Source organism: Belonocnema kinseyi, chromosome 7, assembly GCF_010883055.1.
Source record: "Belonocnema kinseyi isolate 2016_QV_RU_SX_M_011 chromosome 7, B_treatae_v1, whole genome shotgun sequence".
NCBI lineage: Eukaryota > Metazoa > Arthropoda > Insecta > Hymenoptera > Cynipidae > Belonocnema > Belonocnema kinseyi.
Window position 1 is genome coordinate 71,362,289 of NC_046663.1, and position 26,226 is coordinate 71,388,514.

The 26,226-nt window shown below is 29.6% G+C and overlaps 1 protein-coding gene across 1 annotated transcript in view; it reads left to right on the top strand.

Moving 5' to 3' along the window:
- LOC117176498 (lachesin-like) overlaps positions 1–26,226 on the top strand; it is a 92,683-nt gene that overhangs the window by 2,198 nt on the left and 64,259 nt on the right. The window contains exons 3-4 of the mRNA XM_033366753.1: positions 17,000–17,089; positions 20,154–20,284. Of these exons, the coding sequence (XP_033222644.1) occupies positions 17,000–17,089; positions 20,154–20,284 (221 nt within the window). The remainder of the gene's footprint in view (positions 1–16,999; positions 17,090–20,153; positions 20,285–26,226) is intronic.

Consider the following 26,226-nt stretch of genomic DNA (forward strand, 5'->3'; position numbering starts at 1 on the left):
GGGAGTCAACTGAATTCCACACATTGGTGTGAAAACTATAGGAAAAGTTGAAAGCCTCTTAAGTTTGACACTTAATTTCATATTTCAAACTTCACGCTCTTTCCCCTATTCCCCTTTTCCCCTTGCTTTCAGGAAACATCTCCTTTCTCCTGTTCTTTTGCTTGAATGTGCACTAAATTAATAAAGCCCAATAACAAAATCCAACTATTTTTGGTCAAATATAATTAATACTTCTTGGTTGAAAAATAATTAATTCTTATTAGTGGTTCGGAAAGATTTGTGGTTCGGAATTCACATTTCTCAGTTAAAAACTCTACTATATGGTTTAAAATTTAATGATTTTTATGAAATTTAATCTAATTTATTAAAAAGTTATCTATTCTGGTCAAAAATTCAAATACTTGATTAAAGTTAAACGAATTTGATGAAAAATCATTCTCTTGGTTGAAGATTCATCTTTTTGGTTGGAAATTTTAATATATTTTTTTGAAAATTCATGTATTTTTTTATAATTAGTGTATGTTTTTTATAACAAATTAATTTTCTTGGTTCAAAATCATCTTTCGGATTAAAAAACAACTATTTGAATGAATGTTGGAAGTCTTTTGTAACAAATTCATTTTTTTGTAGTTGTAGTTTTTGTTTATAGTTCATTTTAGTTCGGCACTTATCGGTTTTATTGAAAACTTAACTGTTTTATCAAAAAATTACTTTTTCTTATTTAATTATTTTTTTAATAGAAAATGCAACTATATTTCTTTATTGGCTGAAAATTAATATTTTAATATAAAATTGATCTTTTCTAATTTAAAAATCATATTTTTTTAATTCGTCTTTTTTGGTAGAAAATTATTCTTCTTGGTTGAAAACTCATCACGTTCATTTATATTGCAACTATTTGGTTGAAATTAATCTCTTTTCATTGGGGAACCAAATATTTTATTGACAATTTTTCTTTTTTTGGTTGAATTCAACTGTTACATGTTTCGTTGCAAACTTATATTTTTTGGATGAAAAATCAGCTACCTGGTTTAAAATTGAACTACTTCGTAAAAATGTTTTGTATTTTTGTTATATTCATCTGGTTAAAAACTGTTATTTTTGGTTAAAAAGTAGTTTTTATATTCAAAATTGAATTAATTTATTTTTGTTTGCAAAATTTTTTTTTGTTGCTAAATTATTTTGTTGGAAATTCAACTATTTTCTTAAAATCACCTTCTTTGGTCGAAAATTCATCCTTTTGCATTGAAAACTTATCTTTTATGGTAAAAAAGTCATATTTTACGGTTAAAATTGAACTTTTTTGTTAAAAATTCCACTTTTTGGGTTGAAACTTTAACTGAATTCTGAAAAGTTTGTTTTGTTGGCTTGGAAATTCCTGGCTTAAAAACTTAAATGTTTTTGGTCAAATTTCAATATTTTTTTTATTGAAAAATAAACCATTTGTTTGAAAATGCATTCTTGAAGTTTGCAAATTCAACTATATAGTTACAAATTCCACTATTTTGTTATAAATTTGTTTATTTTGTTAAAAATTCAACTATTTTTTTAGTCTTCTTTTTTATTTGAAAGTTCAACTGTTTTGCTGAAAATTCGTATTCTTGTAGCAAATTAATCCTCTTGGACGAAAATTCCTCTTTGTAAGTTAAAAATTGATCAGTTGGGTTGAAAGTTTAACTATTTTGTTGAGATTTTAATCATTTTCTTGACAAAATTTAACTCTTCTAATAAAACCATCTTTCTTGGTAAAAATTTCAGTTTTTGTTTGTTGACGATGAACTTTTTTGTTGAAAATTCCACTGTTTGGTTAAAAATTCAACTATTTTTTTTAATTGAATATTTTTTTGAAAGTGTAATACATTTCGTCTCGAAATCTCAGGAATTTCAAGCGTTTCATATTGATTTCAATACGGTATACACGTTAATTCCACTCAAAGAATATATTCCCCTATTTATTTTAAATCACCCTTTTTCCCCTGTTTTGAGATCATAGTAACATAAAACTATGATCATTAACTATATTTCACGGGGGGGGTGGGTAATAACGCCCAAAATTAATGATGAACATAGATTATGGGCGGCCTCTTATAAGAATAGTTATTATATGAAACTTTTCTTATCTGAGGAAAAATTGAATTTCCTTGAAGTTCAATATTAATTATCTCAATAACGAAAATTTCGAAGGGAAAGCGTCGCTCTCGCCAACATACCGTCTATAAACTGGTTGTTTTCGTCGAATAAGTTTGCAAACTATCCGGATTCAACAACTACGTCCAATCCTAGGACTCTAAGAATCTTCGGGTTCTCCAGGAATCTGTAGCTTCGCAAGATGCAAGTCGGGGATATGGCCTTTGGGTCGATCCCCGACTTCCCGGATAATCTGCAAGTAATACAATAGATGCTGTTAATTGTCTTGAAGCTGACGTATAGGGTTGTTCTAACATTATAACGATCGGCAAAATCATGTGACAAAATGTAATTAATACTTGTGGTTAGACCAGCATAGGTTCGATAGGGAAAAGTATGATAATGGAGTTAGTGTGATAAAGAGAACCTTTCAAAGGAAAAGCAAATGCGGGTATTGCTTTCATAAATTATTGTAAAGAAATTGATACGCTGTTAGAAAACATGAATTTTTAATTGTGTCATCAGGTATTTTCATTTGAATTTTTCCCACATAAAGCACCTTTTTTGCTGTTTTGTTAGGAATAACGGAGAGTATTACATTTTCCTATATTCTTCGTTATTTGTTTGAAAATTTTACACTTTTGATATTCTCCTATCTAAAAAAGTTGTGAAATTATATGTCTCGAAAATCTCACAATGATTGTCTTTCAAAACCTGATTAACAAAAATTTGTGTTTTTTAAATATATTCTTTTGGAGTTAAATTAAAACTTTCACATTATTTAATAATTTATTGAATATATTAGACATTTTACGCTAAAAATTATCATTTTAAAACAGAAATCATTATACATTTCCATTCATCGCAGCTTATTCAGGAATTTCTGGTGAAGCACGGCCTTACACAACTTGGATAGCCCCCATACAATCCTGACCTGGCTCCTTGTGATTTCTGGCTCTTTACCGAATTGAAGTGTCCTCTGGAAGAAAAACTAATGCAAGACCTATAGAGGAAATAAAACAGTGCTTCCAAAAGTGAAAAGATCGAATTAACTCTTACTCCTAGCAGACCGCAAGGTCGGATGAACAGAAGTCATTGCATTTCTTTCCAATATTCTTTGTTTCACATAATAAAATTTAAGATCTTGAACAATTTTTAATTATGTTTTTTATTTATTTTTACTAAAATTTCAATATTTAGTAGAAAATCATAATATTTTAGAAAACATTATTTTCAAACATGTTTAGGTTCTGTTGGCATTTTAAATGGAAAATTGGTATTTTGAAACAAGAATCATTAATGATTTGGACAAGATTTAGATTCTTTGAACAATTTTGGATTATATTTCTGTCTTTCTTCTGAAATTGATATTTTTATAACAAAAGCATTAGATATGAATACATTGATGTTTTTTAAATATAATACATTTTACAAGCTAAAAAAATTGTTGATTTTTTACGACCTTGAAGTTTGCCAAAGATATGGACTAGAACCTTATGTAATTAATTTAAACAAAAACCAATAGTCGTATCAAACAAATAAAAACACCCCTAGATTCGTCTCCGTAAAATCTGCATGAGTTTTTTTTTAAACAATTTTTTTAACAATTTTTTAAACAATTTTTTAAACAGTTACATTACTTTTTAAAGCCCTGCAATTGTTATAAACGAAATAATTTTCTGATTGAGAAATAAACAAAACCATTGAATTCCCCTCGAATATATTTCGATTCGGTTTTTTTTTTAAATCATTTTTTCAACAATTATGGCATTTTTTGTTTAGCGTACATTTGATGTATGCCTGTGTATATAGATTTGAACCTTATGTAATTAATTTGTTTAAATTAAAAATTAAATATCAAACTTTATTAATTAATATAATATTTATTTATTATAATATTTAGAGCAGTGCTGAGTAAGTTACTTTTTTTGAGTAACTAGTTAAAGTTACGTTACTTAACGAAAAAAGCAATTGCGTTACTTGTAACTATAACTAGTTACAGTTACCAGATAAAATAACTTCAAGTCACCTAAAAAGTTAATTTTTTTCTTCCTTAATTTTTAATTTAAAAATAAAAATAATTAATACAAGATTAATAAAATTATTTATTATTATATTATTACAATAAAAATATTAATCATTCATCAAGATAATATTTTAAAAAAGCAGGGATTGGTTAAGTAAATAAACAACTAGCCAGATATTTCGTCAAGTGAACAGTAATACATAACTTGGTTGAGTGGTTGAGTCATTGTCGTACAGATTTTTGATTGGCCCAAGAATACGGAAACCCGAACGTTCTAAAACCGCGCGACTTTTAAATCTGAGTGTTTAATCTCTTCCTTCTTTATTAGAAAAAAAATTCAATTGCCCATACAAAAAAGATACACAAAAACACAAAGCAACTGTAAAGTAACTAAAATTAAGTTACAAGTTACAGCAAAAATCGTAACTAAGTTACGCTACAAGTTACTTTTAAAAAAATTAACTAAGTCACCCTAAAAGTTACGAATAACGTAACTTTTTAGTAACTAAGTTACTTTTAACAAGTTGCCACCCAACACTGATTTAGAAATTACGCAAAGGCCATCAAGTTTCCAATTGATTCAACATGGGAAAAAGTCAGCTTTTGTTGAGATAATATTTAAATGCAAGTATATCTTGCCAATAATTCCGTATTTTAGTATATTATTGAAAACTCATCAGAGAATAAGAATCAATCATGAATTTTGAGGTTGAACGAATTTAAGCCAGTCTTATGGGTCCCCGAAGAAAACCCTATAAGTGACGAATTTTGCTCAATAATGCGACCTATTCATGCTTTTTGAACGAGTTTTTTTCCAAATAATGATTAATTGGTCGTTTAAGTACACTCATTTACCTGCTTACTAATTTTCAATTTCCTAAACAATTCTAATTTGTTTAAACATTTGTTTTTTCAGGGAAGTCGCGACCAGAACGTATTTTCTAGACGTTATGAGATATTTAATAAATTATAACAAAGAAATAACTTGTTTAATTAATTTTACAGTCATATTTATATTACTTTTTTAATGGTTTAAATAATTCAAATTTGTCTGAACATTTTTAAGTATTCTTAGAACACAAATTAGTACCTAAGAATATTAAAGGCGGAGAAGGCTAAGACCGAAAAAGAGGTATGGAAGATAATAGATAGCGAAATAAAAAGAAGAGAAAGAGTAAACTAAGATATTGAAATGGTAGAATGGAAAAAATATTTTTTGGATTTGCTTGGAGGAGTAAAGCAAAAAGTTAGGAAGGGAGGAAAATATAGTAGAAAGAGATGATGAAGAGGGCATAACAAGGGAATAAATAGTCCAGGTTTTAGGAATAATGAAGGATGGAGAGGCACCTGGTAAAGATGAGATTTCAAATGAAGCATGGAAATATGGAGGAAAGGAACTAGATCAATATTTATGGATAATGTGTAATCGAGTATGGATAGGAGAGAGGTGACCAGATGCCAACACTGTATAAAGTATATATCACTGTTATGTCGGAGAGGTGGAAGATAAAAGTTGTGAAAAAAAGATAGAGCCACCGAATAAAACATGGTTTAGAAAAAGAATGAGTCTAATGGACGATATATATGTTCTGAACTATCTAGTAAATAAGAGGATTCAAAGGGTAAAAGGGACAATGATAGCAATGTTTGTGGACTTTAAGGCGGTATTTGACTCATTAGACCGAGGCGAAATGTAAAAAGTTATGGTGAAAAGGGGGATAAAAGAGCGATTAATAAAGAGAGTATCGGAAATTTTTAGAGAGACAAAAAGCAGGGTAAATGTAGGGGAGCAAGTAGAAGATAGGTTCTGATTGATGAGAGGAGTGAGGCAAGGATGTCCACTGAGCCCAATATTATTAAGTATATTAATATCAGACTCGGAAGAAGAAATGAGGAAAAAAGTTTGGGGAGAAGTTAGAATAGGGAAGGAAAAGATATATACACTGGCATACGGAGACGAGATAGTGTTGATATGCAGAGGATGAAGAAGGGATGTCGGACTTAATTACAGGATTAGAAAAAATACTAAAATATGAGAAAGCTGAATTTAAATGTAGAAAAGACAAAGATGATGATGTTTAGAAGGGGCGGGGGAGGAAAGAAAGAATAGGCGGGGAGATGGAAGGGAATAAAGTTAGAACAAGTAAAAGATTTTAAATATATGGGATATATCTTACAAACGAATGGAGATCATAGAGCTCATATAAGAGAAAGGATAAAAAAAGCAGCAGGGGTAATGAAACCGATATGGGGAATAGAAAAAAAAGGTTTAAAAGAATTGGAGAAGGAAAATGCGTTTATTTGATACGCTGGTATGGCCGGTATTAGGTTATGGAGCAGAGATATGGGGCTGGAAAGAAAGGAAAGTAGACTGGAGGACGCCAGTATATATGGGGAGAGAATAATCGCAAAGGGAAGGGAAGGGGAGTTGCGAGAAAGTGTTTGATGGTGGTAGAAGAGAATATCAAAGTATTTTGAAAAGGGATGAGGAGAGAGAAGGTGGGCCAGAATATCAACATTTAGATTGGGAAACGAGGTAAATGAGGGGATGTATTCGGAAAAAGGAGAGAACAAAAAATGTAGAATATGTGAATGGGAGGAGGAACCATGGGAGCATGTATGGGAAGGATGTAGGAGAGGAATGGAGATAAAGGAAGCTGGCAAGAGAATGTGGTTAAGATTCTATGGGAGGATGGATTAGGAGAAGAATGAGTGAAGGAGTTGGAGGGTACTAGAGTAGCGAATGAGAGAGAATTAAAGAATGCATGTGAAAAAAGGCAAATTGGAGGTATAAAAAAGTAAAATAACAAGGAAACGGAAGTCTCTTAGATTAGAAGCATAAAGATTGTAAATAATGGTAATGTAATAGTTAAGTAGGCTAAGATGCGTTTGCCTTCTCATGCTCGCTCTCTCGCTTGCACTCTCGCTTGCACTCTCACTTGCACTCTCGCTTGCACTCTCGCTTTTGATCGCTCGCTCACTCGTTTCCTAATAAGTCCTAAATTGCGCTATCACATAAAATAGAGATAAGGAACTAAGTATAAGATTTTGTGTAAATAGTTGTAAATGATTGTATGTAGGTATAGTAAGGATAAGATTTTTTTTAAATTCATAGTATATATAAACGAAAAGATTGTAAATCATATTTACAATTTAAGAGTTTATAATTTTTAAATTTTGCTAATAAAGTTATTCAAGTTTTAAGTTCAACAATTAAAAATTCTGGTATTTTGATGATTTAGATTTTAAATTATTTCAATTTGTAAAATTTATCATTGAAAACTCTTGCCTTTTGATCTTCAAAATCATACAAATTAAATCATTTCGATTTATACCTCTTTAAAATTTAAGAATATTCAATTACAAATCTTAAAAATTGAAGAATGTTCCATTTTAAATATTTGCCAAAAAAAAGTTTAAGAAAAAAACGTTTAAAATTACATACTTTTAAAATTTAAATCTTATAAACTGAAAAAGTTTCAATTATATATTTTCAAAATTCAAATGTCTTTAAATCTAATTCTTCAAAATTGTATATTTTTAAGTTGTAAGTCTTTAAGATTCAGAGTTTTTAATTTTCATATTCTAGAATTAAAAACTCTGTAATCCTAATAATTTATATTTGAAATTCTCGTAATTTGGAAGATTTGGAATGGAAAACTCTTGATTTTTTTATCTTAAAAATTATTCATATTTAAGAATTTTTATTTATACACATTTAAAATTCAAGAATTTTCAATTATAAATCTTCAACATTGAATGAGTCGAAACAAGACAATAAAAAATTACGTCTTTCAAAATCGCTTCTTTAACATAATTTTTTAATTTATTAAAAAATAAGTTTTAAATGAAGGAAATTTTATATTGAAATAAACAAACTATTTCTTCGAATTAAAGAATCTTTTCAATTAATACTTTCCTAGATTCAAATATTATATTTTGTGAGTTTATGACTCTTAAGAAGATCTTACTACAACATAAATTTACGAATTAACTTATTATTTGTATTTCTTTTCTTCTAATTTCTGCTCGCATGTATGAGCGCGCCTATGGCGCGCAACTGTTAATTCTCGCGCTTGATTATATATTTTCCTCGCGCTACGTGCTCGGTCTTTATATTTTCGCACATTATTGCGCAAAAATTTAAAAATTAAAACTCAAAACATCCACCACTGTAATTTTGTAATTGTGAATTCTCTTTCGTTAAAAGAGAGTTTAAACGCACCTACGGCATGCGACTGATGGCAATCGCACTCCGCACTTGGTCTTTGCATTTCTTCCACATTCAGGCACAGACCTTTTAAAATCAAAGGTGAACGGACTGAAAACTGTAATTTTGTAATTATGTAATTTTGGACTCTCTTTTGTTAAAACTCTTTTGGCTTTAACGAACACATTCTCATCAAGTATCTCGTGCTTCGCACTCAATTTTATCCAACATGTAAACTTTTCTACATTATACATAACACTTTTGTATCAATTATAATACATTTTTATGTAACTCTGTCTGGGATTACTTATTAGAAAATTGCAAAATAAAAAGCAAATTGTATTTATCATAATTATTTTTGAATTTTTTTCTTATTTTGCTTTAAATTGTATTCTAAGCTACTCTGAAACATGCATCATTTCAATCAATGTATATCATTACAATTCATAATATGCATAAAACTTGAATCATACTAATTCTTATTTCCTTGTTTTTATAATTTTTTTATTTTCAATGTTGTTTTTTACGATTGAATAAAAACTACTGCCCAACTGCATAGGATCTAATACAGGAACCTATACAGGGTCCTGTATAGGAGCCTATGTCCTCTTTCGTCTTTTCTGCGCTTTTTCCAAAAAGTTCATTTTAACATTTTTTATCTTATGTTTTACAATTAAAAGAAGATCTACTCGTCCAATGGAAAAACAATTAATAATAAATTTATAGACCTTTTTAGGCGAACAACTTTTGTCTGGTAATTTAAGTTTGTACCTTGTGTCGCTTTTTCAAACAAATTTAATATTTTTATTTTGAATGATATTTTTTACGACTAAAGCAAAAACTACGTGTCCTATAAAAAATTATAGCTCTTTTTTGGATGAACAATTTTTGTCTCATTTTTTTCGTAGCTTATATCGAAAAGTGATTCATTATAAATTTGTAGTTCTTCCCAGGCGCGCAATTTGAGCTTTTTTATTTTTTTCGTATCTTGCATAGTTTGACCAAAAAATGGAATTTTTGAATATTTCATTATTTTTGGTACGATCAAATTTGGAATTTTCAACTTTTTAATCAAATTGAAAATGTTGTTATTATAATCTTTTAGGGCTTTCAAAAAGCAAAGTTTCTCTTATCTTGGCTTTTTTTTTATATCATGCGTTGTTTGGCTTAAAATGTTCATTTCAGTTTGTTTTTTTTATATTTTTAAAATGCTCTTACTCTGATAATTTTCTTTTTATAGAAAAAAGTCGTGGGGATTAATTTTTTGAGTTTCTGAGTACTATGAACAACCGTACATACAATTTTTAAATCTTGAAAAAAATGTTGTTTCAAACATTTTTGGTACGATCAAATTTGGAATTTTTAACTTTTCGATCAAATTAAAAAAATTGTTATCGTAATCTTGTAGGGCTTTTAAAAAGTAGCGCTTTTTTCTATTGACTTTTTTTTTGTATCATGCGTTGTTTGACTTAAAATGTTCATTTTAATTTGTTTTTTTGGATTTTAAAAATGCTCTAACTCTGGTAATTTTTAATTTTCCAAAAAAAGTCATCATGATAAATTATTCAACTTTTTGAATACTATAAATAACCGTACAGAGAATTTTGGAATTTCTAAAAAAGTCGTCTCAAAAATATTCAAAATGTGCCCACTTTTTAAATTTTAATCCAAAATGGCTGGCTAACGAACTTGACCTTTAGTTTAGGACACTAAACGAGTGTGCCAAAGGGCAATCTAATAGATTAATTTTTTCTAGAGTTATTGTGTTCACAGACAGACATACATACATACATACGGACAAACAGGCAAACAGGCAGACATACGGACAGACACATTCGTAAAAACCTGTTTTTCGGTTTTAGAGGGTCTCAAAACGTGAACATTTGACAAAAATTTCATTTTAAACAAGTAAACAGCGTTAAAAAATTATCAACAAAGGGAACCATAATTGATCTATATTGAGCAATACGAATATTGACAACAATGCAATTGTTTTTTTTTCATTTTTGACATTGATCATCAGAGCGAACCATAAAGGAATAATAAGGAGATCTAACTTCGTTTCGCCACTTGGAAATAGAAACATTACCGTAAGTGGTAGGCACATTGCAGGAAGGTCTTAAATTTTCGTGCGCAGGTGCGCATTTGTCCTCTTCCTTTTCATTGAAAAGTGTGCGAGTGAGAAAGTTTGTCAAATTGACGTAAGTTAGAAAGGCTATGTTCGTCTTTTTTTATACAGATGGCAAAATTTTTTCAATTTTAAGTTATAATTATTTAAATTATGAAAGTGACTATTGCTCTGGTTAGGTGAAAGACTTCAGCGTTAAGAATTGTAAAGTTAAAAGGGTGCATTATAGAAGTGGTAAGTATGAAGACTATAATGAAATTGTTTGCTCATGAAATCCTGAAATTGTAGTACATTATTATTTTTCAAATAATACGTTGGAATGAAGAATACTGTTTTATCTAACACTTCCAAACATTTTTTATCCTAAAAAAAACCTGTATAATTAAAAATGTAATCGATCTATTTCCTGCAATGTGCCTACCACTTACGGTAATGTTTCTATTGCCAGTCTCGAAAGGTTTCCCACTGGCAGTTGGATCTCCTTATTATTCCTTGGTGGAGCGAACACAGCTAAAGTTTAAAATGAGTTTGTAAGAAGATAATGACCTCAAAAAAAAATTCAAAAACCCTAGCCTTTTTCTCTGTACAGATCACTGAAAGCTGATGCAGATGATTAAAATTTAAGGATAATGCTGAATAATTTTAGGGCTCGAAGTAATTATTAAAATTCTAAAAACGAATTTGTTTTTCGGAAATTTTTCTTTAGTATGAAGGAAAAAAATCAAAATGCTAATCTAATTATACGAACATGAATTTACCGCCCCCCCCCCCCCCCCCCTCCATGGTTTAACGCTAACGTAACTATAGATAATGACCCAACCTACAAATTCTTGCAATAATTAAAAATATATATAATATAAATTATTATTAATGCAAAAATCGTGCTAAATTTTTAGGCAACAGTTTTTAATAAAAAATACTAATAAAAAATCATATTTTAGAAAAAACTGATTTTTGATCAAGTTGCAATTCTTTCAAATAGCAACAAAAATACTACATTTTCTCGAGATTTGGTCAAAGAACTAATAAGTCAAAATCTATTTTTCCGTTCAAAAAAATAGTAGCGTCTTTTCCGTTCGAACAAAACTAATTTTGTAAAAAATAGTTTTTATTTTTTAAACTTTAAAAGTTTTCAACCCCTTTTTGGTGACCAAAAGTTATACAACGGGTTATCCTGATAGGGCATGTCAAAAACAGATTATTAAAAATAATTTGTTTTCACTCCGCCCCACCATGTTATACTATTTTACTGTTCTTTTTTTAATTATTACATTTTATGAGAAGTCACGTAAATTTTCTCAACTCCCCTCCCTCTTCAACGTAAAAAGACTATAACAGCTTCTCTTGACCCCCCCCCCTCCCGCCCAAGCGTTATTTGATACATGGACAAACCCTTAGACTGCAAATCCCATCAAGTTGAAAATTAAAAAATTTTCTAACTAAAGTCGTGATGAAGTTCAATATTTGAATATGAAACCCCAGAATATTTCCCCTTATAGAAATAATGGTTTATTCTCCAAAAATGTTCTTTAATAAGTTTCCTACTATTTTGAGGAATTTCCAGTTGGGAGCAATGTAATCTCATTTTCATTTTTCAACTTAACTCTTGTGGAATTTCTTCACCAATCCGCTCTGATTTAGGTTGCAAGTGAAAAAGTCTGCGTGCTATTGACAGACTTAATGAAATGAACGGATAGGTGATACCAGAAAAGTGACTCTCTTCTCTTTTATTCTCCCCCGCATTGTAGAGAAGAAATCCAAAGAATCTGGACTTGAACTGACCCGCTCGATGTTAAGGATCCAGATTCACATTCTCGCCCTCCTACTTACTGTTCCCTTTTCTCAACTTTCTCTCACCCTTCCTTCCCCCCCTCACCCTTCACTCCCTCCGCCATCACTTTAACCCTCTCACACCTACTTATGTACTTACTTAAACACTTGGAGTTCCCGTTCTATTCGAAGTCCCCAAAATCCTCTTCAACTTAAGCCTGACTTCATGAAAGACCCTCTGGCTGTAAGGATTCGAAAAGTTCCCCGAGTCACTCACTTCCGACGCATTTTCTCCCCTTTTCTATTAATCTTATCGCGGAATCCACTTATTTCGACAATTGTTGTAAATTGGAGACCAGAGAATATTCAGTGAAAAATTTTCAACTATTTTGCGTCTATTTCAGATAAAAAAAAATATTAAAAGTAAACGAAAAAAAAGAATGCAAGTGGAATGTTGTTTCAATATCTGGAAATAGGCAGTACTGTAACATGGAACTAAAAGGAACATTTTTCAGAGTTGCTACACAAAATTGCTAAGAAAATTTGCTAAGCAAAGTTGCTGAGCAATTTTACTTAGCAAATTCGTTGTGCAAAATTATTTTGCAACGTTTCTGCGCAAAGTTGTGGTGTAAAGTTGTTATGCAATGTTTCTGTGGAAATGTGCTGTGCAAAGTTTCTTTACAAAGTTTCCTTACAAATTTTATGTGCAAATTTGATATGCAAAGTCACTGAGCAACGCTGCTGAGCAAAGTTACTAAAAAGTTTCAAAACCTGAAAAAGGGCTGCCTGTACCGAAATTTCGATAATAATAGTCGCATTTTTACTCTACGTGTAGACATTTCCTTTTCATATATGAAAAAATTATTTTATTAAACTTTTACCACTTTCAAAGCAAATATTTAATGGATAAATCGAAGCCGCGACAACCTTCAAACATTCTGATTCCTTGTGCAATTTTTTCTTAAAACAGATCACTGAATACTCTAATTTCAAAACATGACTATTATAAAAATAATATAAAACGTCATTTTGTGAAAATTCAAATTTTGAGTGGAGGTGCTGACTTTAATCAAGCCAGCACCTCCACTATATAAAAATTGAAAGAAGAAAGAATCAAACACGTCAGAGTTTTGAGCTTTTTTTGGGCTCTGAAACGCACCAGTAACAAGATTCCAAAAACTACTCCTACAAAATATAAAACCACCCCCTAGGTAAAAAATCAAATTCGGAAAAAAACAAAGAACACCAGAATTTTGGGCTTATTTTGGGCTCTAAAATGCATGAAAAAAAATAAAAAAACTACCCCCATTTTCAAAAAACCACCCCCTTGCCAAAAATAAAATTTGCAAAATCCAAAATGCACTAGATTTTCGGCTCATTTTAGAGTCTCAAATGCACTTAACATTATATTAGAAAAACCACCCCTGTGTAAAAAAACGTCAACCTAATAATAAAAACTTAAACCTTGATGTTGGCATTTTTGAACACCCCAAAAATCAGAGACTCCATTTGAACCGTAAAATTCGAAAAATATCAGAGACTATAGTAACACTGTAATATTCCGAAAAAGATTGATTTGCACAAAATTATGTTTTATTGTTAAAAAGGGACTGTTTTTTAACGTCAAGTGTTGGGGACCAAAAATCAGAGTAGGTATTTTTAAGAAGCCCAATAATCATAAACTCTACTGACACTGGAAAATTCTCAAAAATATTAATTTTTGACACAGTCATATATAAATGGTAGAGAAGGGTTGATTTTATAAGTTAAGGGTTGAAGCCCAAAAATCGAAGTGGATATTTTCGAGGAGCCCAAAAATCAGAGACTACTGTAACACTAGAAAATTTTTAAAAATATTATTTTTTGACAAAGTCATATATACGTGGTAGTGAAGGGTTGATTTTATACGTTAAGGGTTGAAGCCCAAAAATCGGAGTGGATATTTTGGAGGAGCCCGAAAATCAGAGACTACATTGACACTAGAAAATTCTCGAAGATATTATTTTTTGACAAAGTCATACATGCGTGGTAGAGAAGGGTTGATTTTATACGTAAAGGGTTGAAGCCCAAAAATCAGAGTGGGTATTTTCGAGGAGCCCAACTTATATATTTGCTACTTTCATATAATTTTATGTTACTGATTCTTTATATTACACTCCAAGTTCCATATGATATCACTTTCGGGGGTTGACTTGCACTGGCCTTGTTACTAAATCTGTACCCTTGAAATGTAAACAGTCAGGGTCGTCTGAACTGTTTCCAATTGGAATGCATTATATTGCGCAATGTTCTCGGCTGAGTACTCGTGTACTGCGCCCCTTTTGTGACGAAAGTCGCGACCGTCTCTCACCCAGCCCCCTGAAAAACTGCGTGGGCCAGCAGTTTTAGGAATTACAAAACCGGAGTAGCGTCTATGAAACCTGGAGTGTATTTAAATATTTCTTTTATTCTTATAATACTACTTCTAAATATTTCATTTTTATCCTACTTGAAAATAATAACAATATAACATTTGTGTTAAATGAAAAAAGTAATATTTTGACTTAATTTAAATAAATTTAATAGTCAATGGTAACAAAGAAAAAAAACCTTCAGAAAAAGAAATTGGTGAAAAATTCCGGCTACCAGGACCGAGCCCGGACTTTCCGGTTGTAAAATCGGAGCGCTACGGGCCTTATTTAAACGGGAGATGAAAGACTTGTCGCTTCGCAATTTATGTAACATGCATGCATTTTTTAATACTATTTTTCTCTTGAATGGTTGAAAAACATATCTTATCACTTTATCAAATAACAAGTTTGGTAACAACTACTGAGAGGAGTCTGAATTCAAATAAAAATCTTCACGCAAGGAAAGTGATGTACTTGAGCTTTGATGTTATTGAGTGCAAACCGGCACCCTAGAGTTAAAAGGTCGTGAAAATGGGCGTAAGAGCAAGGATATTTCAACAGTTGGCGTTTATGTGGCGACCAACTGTCGAGTTAATATTCAAGAGATTCACGGTTAACCCACCCCCTTCAATCATCCCCGTAAACCACCCCCAATCCTCTCGGACTAGCTTCGCAGTAGGGAAATCCCTGTTTCAGCAAGCTCAAGTTATTCTTATCCACACATTCATACATGGCTATACATTCCTATGCATATGTATAATTTGTTATATCTTTCAAAGGGTGGCTTGCCCTGAAGTTCTTTTCACAGCCACAAGTTTGTGAAGGAAAACAGCTGTGCATGCAAAATCATTTTGGTCACTTGTAAAAATGTTGGTGGCCGCAACGAGAAAATATCAGCAAGCAATTTCTCAACAGAATTGCAAAAGCTCTTGTTTCTAAAAAATAATTTTTTCAATTTCAATTCAATTTCACCTTATTATATATTAATTGAAAATTAGTATCTATAAATACTTCCTTATTAAAATTATTAAAATGGATGTCGAGATCTCGAAAGGTAAAAGCAGCGACGGGCGCAGTTATCGCTCGGATGGGTGACCGTTCGTGATAAAGGAAATTTTTTCCCGCAGAAGAACGTGAAAGATGACAAAGTTCTGCGCTATTTAACCCAAAATTAAAATGTTTCTTTTTAATCTGTAAGAAAACATTGGACAAACATTCCAAATGTTTTAATTTTACGTATTATGTCCGCAATATCTAATAAAATTTTAATAATTTTTCCCTGGTTGTAAAAAGAAAAAAAGTAATGGTATGGTCGAAAACAAAGGATTACACATGATAAATATGAGATTCATGTCTAATTCATAAAATTATTGTGTATGTTTCTTTTATACATAATTTTATTTTTAATTCTTACAGGATAAGTTTAAAAATATCCAGAAAAGCACTAGGAATTTTTTAAACGGCTTCTTATCGTGCAACTCGTCTATCGGTAAGCAGCCGCGCTCGAGAGTTTTAGTTTTCCGCAGTTTTTGACTCCACAGACAAAATTTGCAGATAAATAGGAACGCTTCAAATAGAAGTCCATCAGCAGACGGTGGGCGATTCTTGAGATTGAAAAATGTACTGGATTGAATAAGTCAGGTATTGCTTGAAGGATTATTGAGTGTGAAGAATTCAGCTTAATTGAGAAAAGTGGGATATAGGCGAAGCAGGCGACCGCCTGTTCCGCCTACGATCGTAGGGCGCCAAACGAAGGTGCCAAGCAAGCTAAATTAGCTTCCGCCTGCAGCTTAAATTGACCTTCTGCCATCCCTGGATATAGGCGAATGATTAATATTTGTCGATATCTTGTGGATAAGAGGGATGTAAACATGTAAGAACTTACAAGGATATATATGCAAAGAGTAAATAATTAAATAAAAAATTTAAGTCACAGTTTTGGAATTCTATGAATTTAAAAATTTGAAATTTGAAATAGTTGAAAATTTTAATTTTAGGCTTCTAAATTTCCAACTCCAAATTATCAGAATAATTACAAAATTGTTTACTCTTCATTTCTAAAGTTCTTGAAATTCATATTCAGAACATTCTTGCTTCTCAAATCTTCTAAATAAATTATTTTATCACCTGAAATGAAAGTTAAATTTTCACAAATTTTTTTTCGAATATCCCTGCCCTCTGAAAATAATTTTGTAATAATTTTGTAGAATTCATGAGAGACCAGAGTTCATAGAAATTGCCATTCAAAAAATAAGAGAAACATACTTTTAAAAATACTTTCAACTACTTTCAAATAAAAATGCTTTTTGAATAAATAAAAGCAATAAAATTTTTTTATTAATTTGCAGCTCGCATGGCGTATGCCTTGCTCTATGGAATGGCCTTGCAGGATATCTTTTTCTGCTTTCTGGTTCCTGTTTTACTCTATCTACCTACAGGTAACTTTCATTTTTTTGTTTGAATAAAAATATTATTTTATAGAATTCATTTTAAAAACCATTTTCACCATTCAAATTAAAAAATTACTTTGTAAATTTAACAAATCTTTCACAAAAGATGAAAAATGCCCTCTTTGATTGAATAATGAATAACTTTATCACAATAATAGTGATCATTTTTATGTTGGGCTTATTTTCAAGCATAATTTTCATATTAAAATAAATTATAAAAACAGTACTAAATTTATTTAAATCTTCCATGGTCACAGGACGGGCTTATTTGTCAGTTTACTTACAAAGCGGAAAAATGCTGTGGGTGATCCAAATTATTATATTTGGATTTTTTATGCAAATAGCCTCCAAAATTGTTCAAATCCACATAAAAATAAATGCGTTTTTTCTTTAAAAAAAATTATATTTAGAGGTTCCGCAAGTCCCATGAAGTTTAACATGCCTTATGTCTTTTTTCAGTTCTATAAATAAAAATTATAATATATTAAATCCGACTTTCTACTGATAATGAGATGTTTACATAATTTATTGAAGCAATTTATTATTAATCTCAGCAATTTTCTCTGAGAATAGAGTTAGAAAGTTGTGGTTTTCCCGATTTTTTCCATTTATTTTTAACGTTTTAGTAAGAGAAAATAGTCATAAACAATAATAAATTTTTTTCACAATTATTTTTATTAACTTGCAATAATTATTAGCTGAAGAAGTAAAAAATGGACGCAAAGTTAAAAATTTGAGAAAGAAACCGCAAATATCTATACTATAGGAGAAGATAGTAATAAAAAAAATTTGTTTAAACAATTATTTCTTTGAATTGTAATCATTATTCCCTCATTCTAAGTGAAAAGTGGAAAATAAGATTAAAATTTCAGAGAAAACCGCAAATATCTAACATTGATATGGGAGAAGATAGTATTAAACAATAATCATTTGTTTGAACAGTTATTTTGGTTAAATTTCAATGATCAGAAGCTTGCAAACCCCAATTTTCAACTTTTATGGGGTTTTTTGTGGAACACTATAAATTAGATTTATCTGGGTGATATTTAAAAAGTAATTACTGATTTTTACTCCATAGCTAATTTTGAATATAAATGTTAAGTTTCGACTCAATTCACCTAATATTGACGATTCTGAATAAAATTTACAAAAACGTATTTTTTTCCTAATGGAAATAAGTGTTAAACTTCACAAATATTTGTATTGGAGTACAAAGTAATTAAACCTCTGGAAAATAAATCAAACCATATCTTTGTTCGAGATTAGATATTAGCTCCTTCCTCCTATCAAATAAGAGACATAACGGCTATCCCGATTTATCAAATCGTAAAGAAAAAATACATTATGGACAGAGGTGAAAAAAGCGAAGAGCGATATGCACCAAAGAGGACGTTTCGACGATGTTTAATAAATGTTCTCTTTGGTCTCGTTCTCCCTTTTTCCTCAGTGTTCGACCCTCTGGGTAAAAAACTTCCATACTGGGATAAATAGTCAGAAATTCATATCCGGTTTATGGCCGATGAAAATGTCTGAAAATATTTACATTCAGTATGAAATATTGAAAGGCAAATGTAATTAATACTTCTTTTTAAACTCGAGAAATGTTGGCTTAAGGTTGAAAAATAATCCTGTCGATTCATCAACAAGAAAATATTCGCATGTCACGATTTAAAAAGTTGAATAATATTTTAATTATCTATAACATAATATTGTTATTTTTTATATCTATTTTTTGAGATGCTGGTGTTTCTCTTCTCTATCTTGTCATTTTTTCACATCATTACACAATTTTGCCAATCCAAACTTATATTATTACCCAAAATCTCAACAATAGGCTTTTTTCATTACTTTTGCTGCAAAACTAAGAACCTAATTTTGTGGATTTTCAAACATTATAAACTATTAAGTTTGAATGGTGCATAAATAGGAATTTATACATTTAAAACGTTTTGTAAATCAAAAAGCAGATTTTTAATTTTCCAAATTGAAGAAATTTCGAATGTAAATCATCATAATTATAGCATTAAAATCTTTAAAATGACCGCATTTTGAATTTGAAAACGTAAAACTTGCGCAAGTTTTAATTGCAGATTTTCAAAATTTTAAAGGTGTATGAATAAAAAATTTTCAATTTCGATGATTTTGAAGATTAAAAGTCAAATTTAAACATTTTAAAGCTTACAAATTAATGAAAAGTCGAATGGAAATCATTTAAATTACAGAATTTTTAATTGAAAAACTCAAAAATCTTATGATCATTTGTAATTGTAAATTTCCAAAATTCGAAATTCTTGAATTTTATATTCTTAAAATGCAATGTTAAATAAACATTCTTAGATTTTGATTATTTTTTTGACTAAAAGTCGAATTTTCAATTATGAGCCTTCCAAATTGAAGACAGTTCAAATATAAAGCATCCCAAATACAGAAATATTGTGATACTTAAAATTCGAATAATTTTTCCAAAATAAAAACGCTTTAATTTTAAAGATTTAAAATTCACATTTCTATCATTTTGAAAAGCTACAATTGGAAACTCTTTAGTTTTAAAGAATTATAAAAAAAAATTCGAAAATTTAAAACGTTTTAAAAATAAAAAATTAAGTTTTTTATTCTAAATCTTCTGAATTGAAGAAATTTCGAATGTAAAACATATATTTTACAAGTTTTTAATTATGAATTTTCAAAATTAAATATTTTTTCATTTGAAAGATTTATAATTCATAGTCATATAGTTCTAAAATGTCACAATAGAAAATTCTTAAATATCGTGAAAATATTGAATTGCAAATGATTACAGTTTCAAGATTTATGCTTTAAAAGGATTTAATTTTGAACTTTTTTGCGAATAGTTCCATTTTGAATATTTGCATTTGAATATTTCAATATTTAATGCGTGTAAAAAAAAATGATGCAATTTTACATGCTTTTTTTGTAAAGTTCAATTTTAAAAATAAAAAAGCTCGCAAAAAATGAACGGAAACATAGGAGCTTCAATACGGACAACGTAAGATAATTTAAATATTATTATTAATAATATTTGTTTGATCAGGTTCTCGAGGTTCAGAGGTACCAAGATTTGACCCTCAGCCAGAATTTTTGATGCCGCTTGAAAATCACACGGTCACTCAAGGTCGTGAAGTAGTTTTCACATGCGTCGTTAATCATCTTCAATCTTATAAGGTAACTTCAAAGAAAATTCGATTAAGCTCAGTAAATATGTGTTAGAATGCTCTTCTCTATTAATTCTTAATTTAAGAATTACTAATTTTGATTTAAAGATTATTAATTTATGGAGCGCATTAGACTGATTAGAGCCTCTGTGAAGCTAACTGACGAGCTCAGCTCGACTCTCGCATGCGGTAAACCGTCGATCCAGCAGATAGCCACGCATGTGAAATCCGAGCTGCGCTCATCAGCTACCTTCACAGTGGCTCTAATCCGATGCCTGATTATTATTCGCAATTGAATTCCAGAAATATGGTAAATTATTAGTAATAATCTTGTTCTAATTATTTTCTTCCTACACTTGAAACAATATTAGGTTGTTTCCCTTTCTGTGGAAATGCTTATCAGTAATTTCATTGAAGTTTTAAAGTGTGATGCACTATTTGATCATTATTAATTTTTAACGACTTACTTACAAGTTCGTGATCTAAGAATTCTTCAATTTTAAACGAACTTCATAATTGTTTAGTTATTAACTCTTCAAGTTTTATTTTATTCATTGTGAAAGTTCCAATTAGAAATCACATAATTTCCAACGTTTTAAAAGAAGATAAGCACTTAAACTTTGAAGGTTCGCAATATTTAAAATTCTTCGATTTTGAATGATAAAAATAGCTGTGATTTTTTTTAAAGAAATCGTATTTTTAGTAAAAAAAATGTATCCGATCACTTGGAATGTTACTTGATGCTACATGATACAATACATACTGCATACTAATTTGTAAAATCTTTAAAATTTCTCATTTCATCAATTGGACGATTGCTTCAGAAAAAAATGTATTCAGGACATATATTTACCGAGGGAGAGGGTAAAAAATAGTTTTAAAAAATTAAGAGTTATTTTTTACTGAGAGACAATCTTAGGTTTTTTTATTCAAATACCTTCAGGTTAAAAAATCCACATTTTATTATTTATTCGTAAAAATAAGCATTCAATGATTGATTATGAAAAAAGGCCAGACATTTTTTTTAGAGTTCACCCTGAAATATTTTAGATTTGTATTGAGTATTTGAATCCTAATGTTTTACAATTAATTTTAGTTAGTAGCCTGAATATATCAACAATTTTAAATCTAAATCCTCCCTAACAGATAAGAATTCCAAAATCAGTTATTAAAAATGTCAGTTTAAAATTAATTAATTTTAGATTTAAATATTCCAATTTGTTTGCTTTTAATTTTAAACGTACAAAATTGTGCGGTTTTTTAAATTCTTTAAAATCGTAGGATGTTAAATTGAAAGACTTGGCAGTTATATAATGTTCAGTTTAAAGGATTTTTGATTAGGCCGAAGCTAGGTGTACCGAAATTTCGGTACAAAAAGCCGGATTTTGTGGTTATGAATAGCGGAACCTATAAGAAAGACTATTTGTGCCGAAATGTTTGTATGAATAATTGCATTCTTCTGTACATATGGATCCCTTTTAATTAAACACGTTTGAATCAAATGCCTCGAGAATCGATTTAAAAAATGAAAAATGAAGAAGGTAATTTTTGAAAATCAACCTTTAAAATTTGAATAGATTTTAGAATTAGTTATTAAAAATTAAATACGTTTTTATTTGAAAATCTTCCAAAAAATTGTATGTTTTAAACAAATTTTAAGAAAACAATTTCGAATTGAATAGCTTAAAATTGTGCAATTTCAACAATTGGATTCAGGAATCTTGTTTCACGTTCGTTTCTTTCATTTTTAATTTTCATGGTAATATCTTAAAATTGTCCAAATTTTAGTTACAGATTTTTTAATCTATTATTTAAAATTGTATAATATTTGATCGAAATATTTCAAGGATGAATAATAATTCGAAATGAAATGTTAAAAATTAAAAGATTTGAAGTTAAAAGTTAACAATTGTGTCAATTTTTAAAATATTTAAATTTACTTAAAATAATTGACATTTTAAGCTGTTTGAGTATAACAAAGTTTTAAAATCACAATGATGAAAACTAATTTTTGTTCAATTTTAAATGAAGTTCGATTTATTTAATTTTTTATTTTGCGTTCTAACATTTTTTCATTTTTAATGTTTTCCTTTCAAATTACATGCATAATTTTCGAATTTCAGAAGCTTCAACTTTTAGACATTCTATTTAGTTTTTACTTTTAAATTGTTAAATTTGAATCGCTTTTCATTGAAAATTATTTAACTTTAAAAGTTTCGAAATTTTAATGATAGTGAAACTCTTCAATAGCCTTCCCTTCTATAGCCCTTCCGAGAATTGACGTCGCGCCCAGGTAGGTATAACAGGAGCTGTGCCGCTTTTAATAAGATGTAATGAAATTTCAATGCCCTTACATTTTTAACGTTTAATTTTCAAAATTCTAACCTGAATTTATTTCATTATGAAAATTTTTAAATTGTCCGTTTTTCGAAATTTTAATTTGAATTTATACAATTGAGCTGCCGAATCGAAGAAGGGCACATAAACTTATGTTGCAGGGAGTGGGGAGGCCCCTGGAAGTTTTCAATAGCATTTTCGTAATTTAAATTTTAAAGACTATAAATAGATGTAGAATTTCATTGTGCATCTTTTTTCCCCCAAGAAAAAAGTTTTACCTTTTTTATTTTTCTAATTGAAGCCAAAAAAAACTTTCTTTTTGGGAAAAATCAATTCTAATTCGTTTTTAACTTCAACTCCTGCTCAGTCAGTTAGTTTTCAGTATTTTTCAATAAAAATTTCAGAGAATGTAGTTCGAAATGTCCTTCGACTGATAGAGAAAAAGGATCTTAAAAATTTATTTTAAAAAATTGTTGTTAATTTTTTTCTGCTGCGTGACGCTTATCGGACTTCTCTAACTTCCAGCGTTTCGTTTATCGAGCGAATTTTGAGCAACGATAAACTTTTAGTGAGAAAATTTTTAACTACAGTACAAAGAAGTTTTCTAGAAGATTTTAGCCCAATCGAATTGATATTCCAGAAATTATTAACCTCTTAACCTTTAGAGGACGGGAAAATTTCCGTTCAAATCGAGTTTTGATTTGACCAAAAATGTATGCAAAATTTCAACAGAAAACTCATTTCAAGTCCGCGACCTGACAGGTGGTCGATATATCGACCACCCCCGTCCGCAACGTAAAGGCCAATATAAAAAAAATACTTTTTATGATATTTCAGCGTTTTAGTTTGTTATACCCATATTTTTTGCTGCGCTGAGTACGAAAAAAATAGTGAAAGAAATCCTGAAGGCACCCTTGACCTTGAAAATCCCCATCTCAAGGTCATTTTTTATATCTTAGCGTTATGGTTGGCATACCCATATTTTTGAGGCGCTGAGTAAGAAAAAAACAGTGAAAAAATCCTGAACGCAGACGTGACTTTGAAAATCGAGATTTTAAGGTACTGAGTATTTAGGTAATATAAAATTATTATGCATAAGTAAATAATAGTGCATAATGTAAAATAATTTAGTAATTTAATATTATGTAAAATAGAATGGTTCTATTTTTATGACAAACTGCACAAAAGTAAAACAAAACATAAACATCTAATAATTGAGATTGACCATATTCTTAAATTCTGTGAATTTTTTAATGCTTCCAATTCGTAGAATTGAAAACAGTGAAATATCGAGAAAGTGCACTTGTTTTTCATTACTGTTGTAATAGAGCGTTAATATTTTTTGTCTTCTGAAATAGAAATGTCACGGGATTTTTATTTTTTTAACAAAAGTGTTGTGATATGTCAGCAAGCGAATCCTAGAGGTAGAAGAAGAAGTAGACATGAACAGTAGGAGGAAAATTTGCGAAAAACTAAATGAAACAAGGTATGAATTTTATATTTTAAAAAAATGCAGTAAAGAAATGTATCATAAAATTAATATCGATCATTTTTTCACTGCAAATATCAATTCATAAATGTGAGATATTTTACTCTGAATTTGAATCAGTAAAATTTCATTGAAAATCAGTGACAATAAGTGAGCGAACGAGTTCTCATTATTTTATAAGCCTAATGTCCTTTATTTCTTTCAGGGTCAAGAATATATATCTGTTTCAAATAAAATCCAGAATGCAAGTTTTTGAGCATAATACATTCATACTACCTGATTTCTTGATTATTTTTTACTTTTGGCGCCGGCGAAATGTATTATGAATCGGATCTGAGATTCTCGCTACAGCCCGCGCGCGAGTCGCCTAGCCGCTATCGGCTTCAGACGTTAATACTTTCTGGAATATCAATTCGATTGGGCTAAAATTTTCCAGAAAACTTCTTTCTACTGTTTTTAAGAACTTTCTCGCTGAAAGTTTTTCGTTGCTCAAAATTCGCTCGATAAACGAAACGCTGGAAGTTAGAGAAGTCCGATAAGCGCCACGCATCAGACAAAAATTAACAATTTTTTTTTAATACATTTTTTAATTCCTTTTACTCTACCTGTCGAAAGACATTTCGAACTACATTCTCTGAAAATTCTATTTAACAATTTCAAAAACTGACTGACTGAGCACGAGTTGAAATGAAAAACGAATTAAAATTGATTTTTCCAGGAAAACCAGTTTTTTTACTTTAATTGGAATAATAAAAAAGGTACAACTTTTTTCCTGAGGAAAGAAAGATGCGCAATGACATTCTACATCTAGGTGTTGTCTTTAAAAATTAAAATATCCAGCGAAGAAATTCATGTATCAGAAACATGGGTTTGACACCCCTAACATACCCCCTGAGTACCCGAAAACTACCCTTAAAACACAAAATGTCAATTCTTCATGAAATCGACCTTTTGTGTACTGTATTCTGGTTTTTTAACACAAAATTAGTAATGTTGGTCTAGTGGAATATTTATAATCATTGGTGAATTAATTTTTAATTATTTAAACAAACTCCATTTGTTTAAATAGTTTTTTTCGAAGATTTGTTTTTCCCCCTAAAAATGATTATTATTTGTTTAGTAAAATATTTAATAACATTGTTTCATTAATTTTTATTTGTTTAAAAATATTAAATTAGTTAAACAAATTTTTTTGAAATTAAGTTTTTTCCCTAAAAATCATTACTATTGGCCTAGTGGAATATTTATTAACATTAGTTTACTAATTTTCAATTATTTATACAAATGGAATTTCTTTAAATAATTTCGTTTCGAATTTTTTAAAATAAAAATTATTACTGTGGGTCTAATAGAATCTTTATCAGCAATAATTAATAACTGATTAATAATTAAATTAATAATAATTAATTTATAAGTAATATTTAAATGATAATTTTTATTTAAAAAATCTTTTTAAATCTTTTTATTAATCTTTTTATTTAAAAAATTATTGTTAAAAATAGAGCGCGCGACGGTTGAATCTCGCGCTCGGATATTTATTATTTGCGTTTGGAATGCTTTAATTAAATTTTACTCGTACTTGCTTTTAGGACTTAAAAAAAGTGAACCAAAGATGAATTTGATCCGTTCATTTTTTCGAGGGTCTTCGTGGTTACGGACGCACGGATGGACGGCCGGACAGCCGGGCGGACGGACAGACAAACAGACAGACGCCATCGTAAACTCTTGATTTTCGGATTCAAGGGATCTCGAAACGTGGAGTTCCGTTGAAAATCTGTGATGTCAAATTTCCGACAATTCTAATACTTTCTCAGTCATAAATGATGAGAATGCAAAAATTTTTTTTAAATCAAATTAATCAAACAATGTTGATACATATTCCACTGGAGAAATAATAATAATATTCAATGAAAAAAATATTTGAACAAATTTCATTTGTTTGCACAATCAAAAATTAATGAACTAATGTTAATAAGTATTCCACTACACCAATATTAATAATTTTAAGTAAAAAAAGACGAGAATACAGTGTTCAAAAGGTGGATTTCATGAACCAACTTGTGGGTTACTTGGCATAAAACGACAAGTACGCCATTTAATTATTAATGTACTTAAAACGTTTTGAA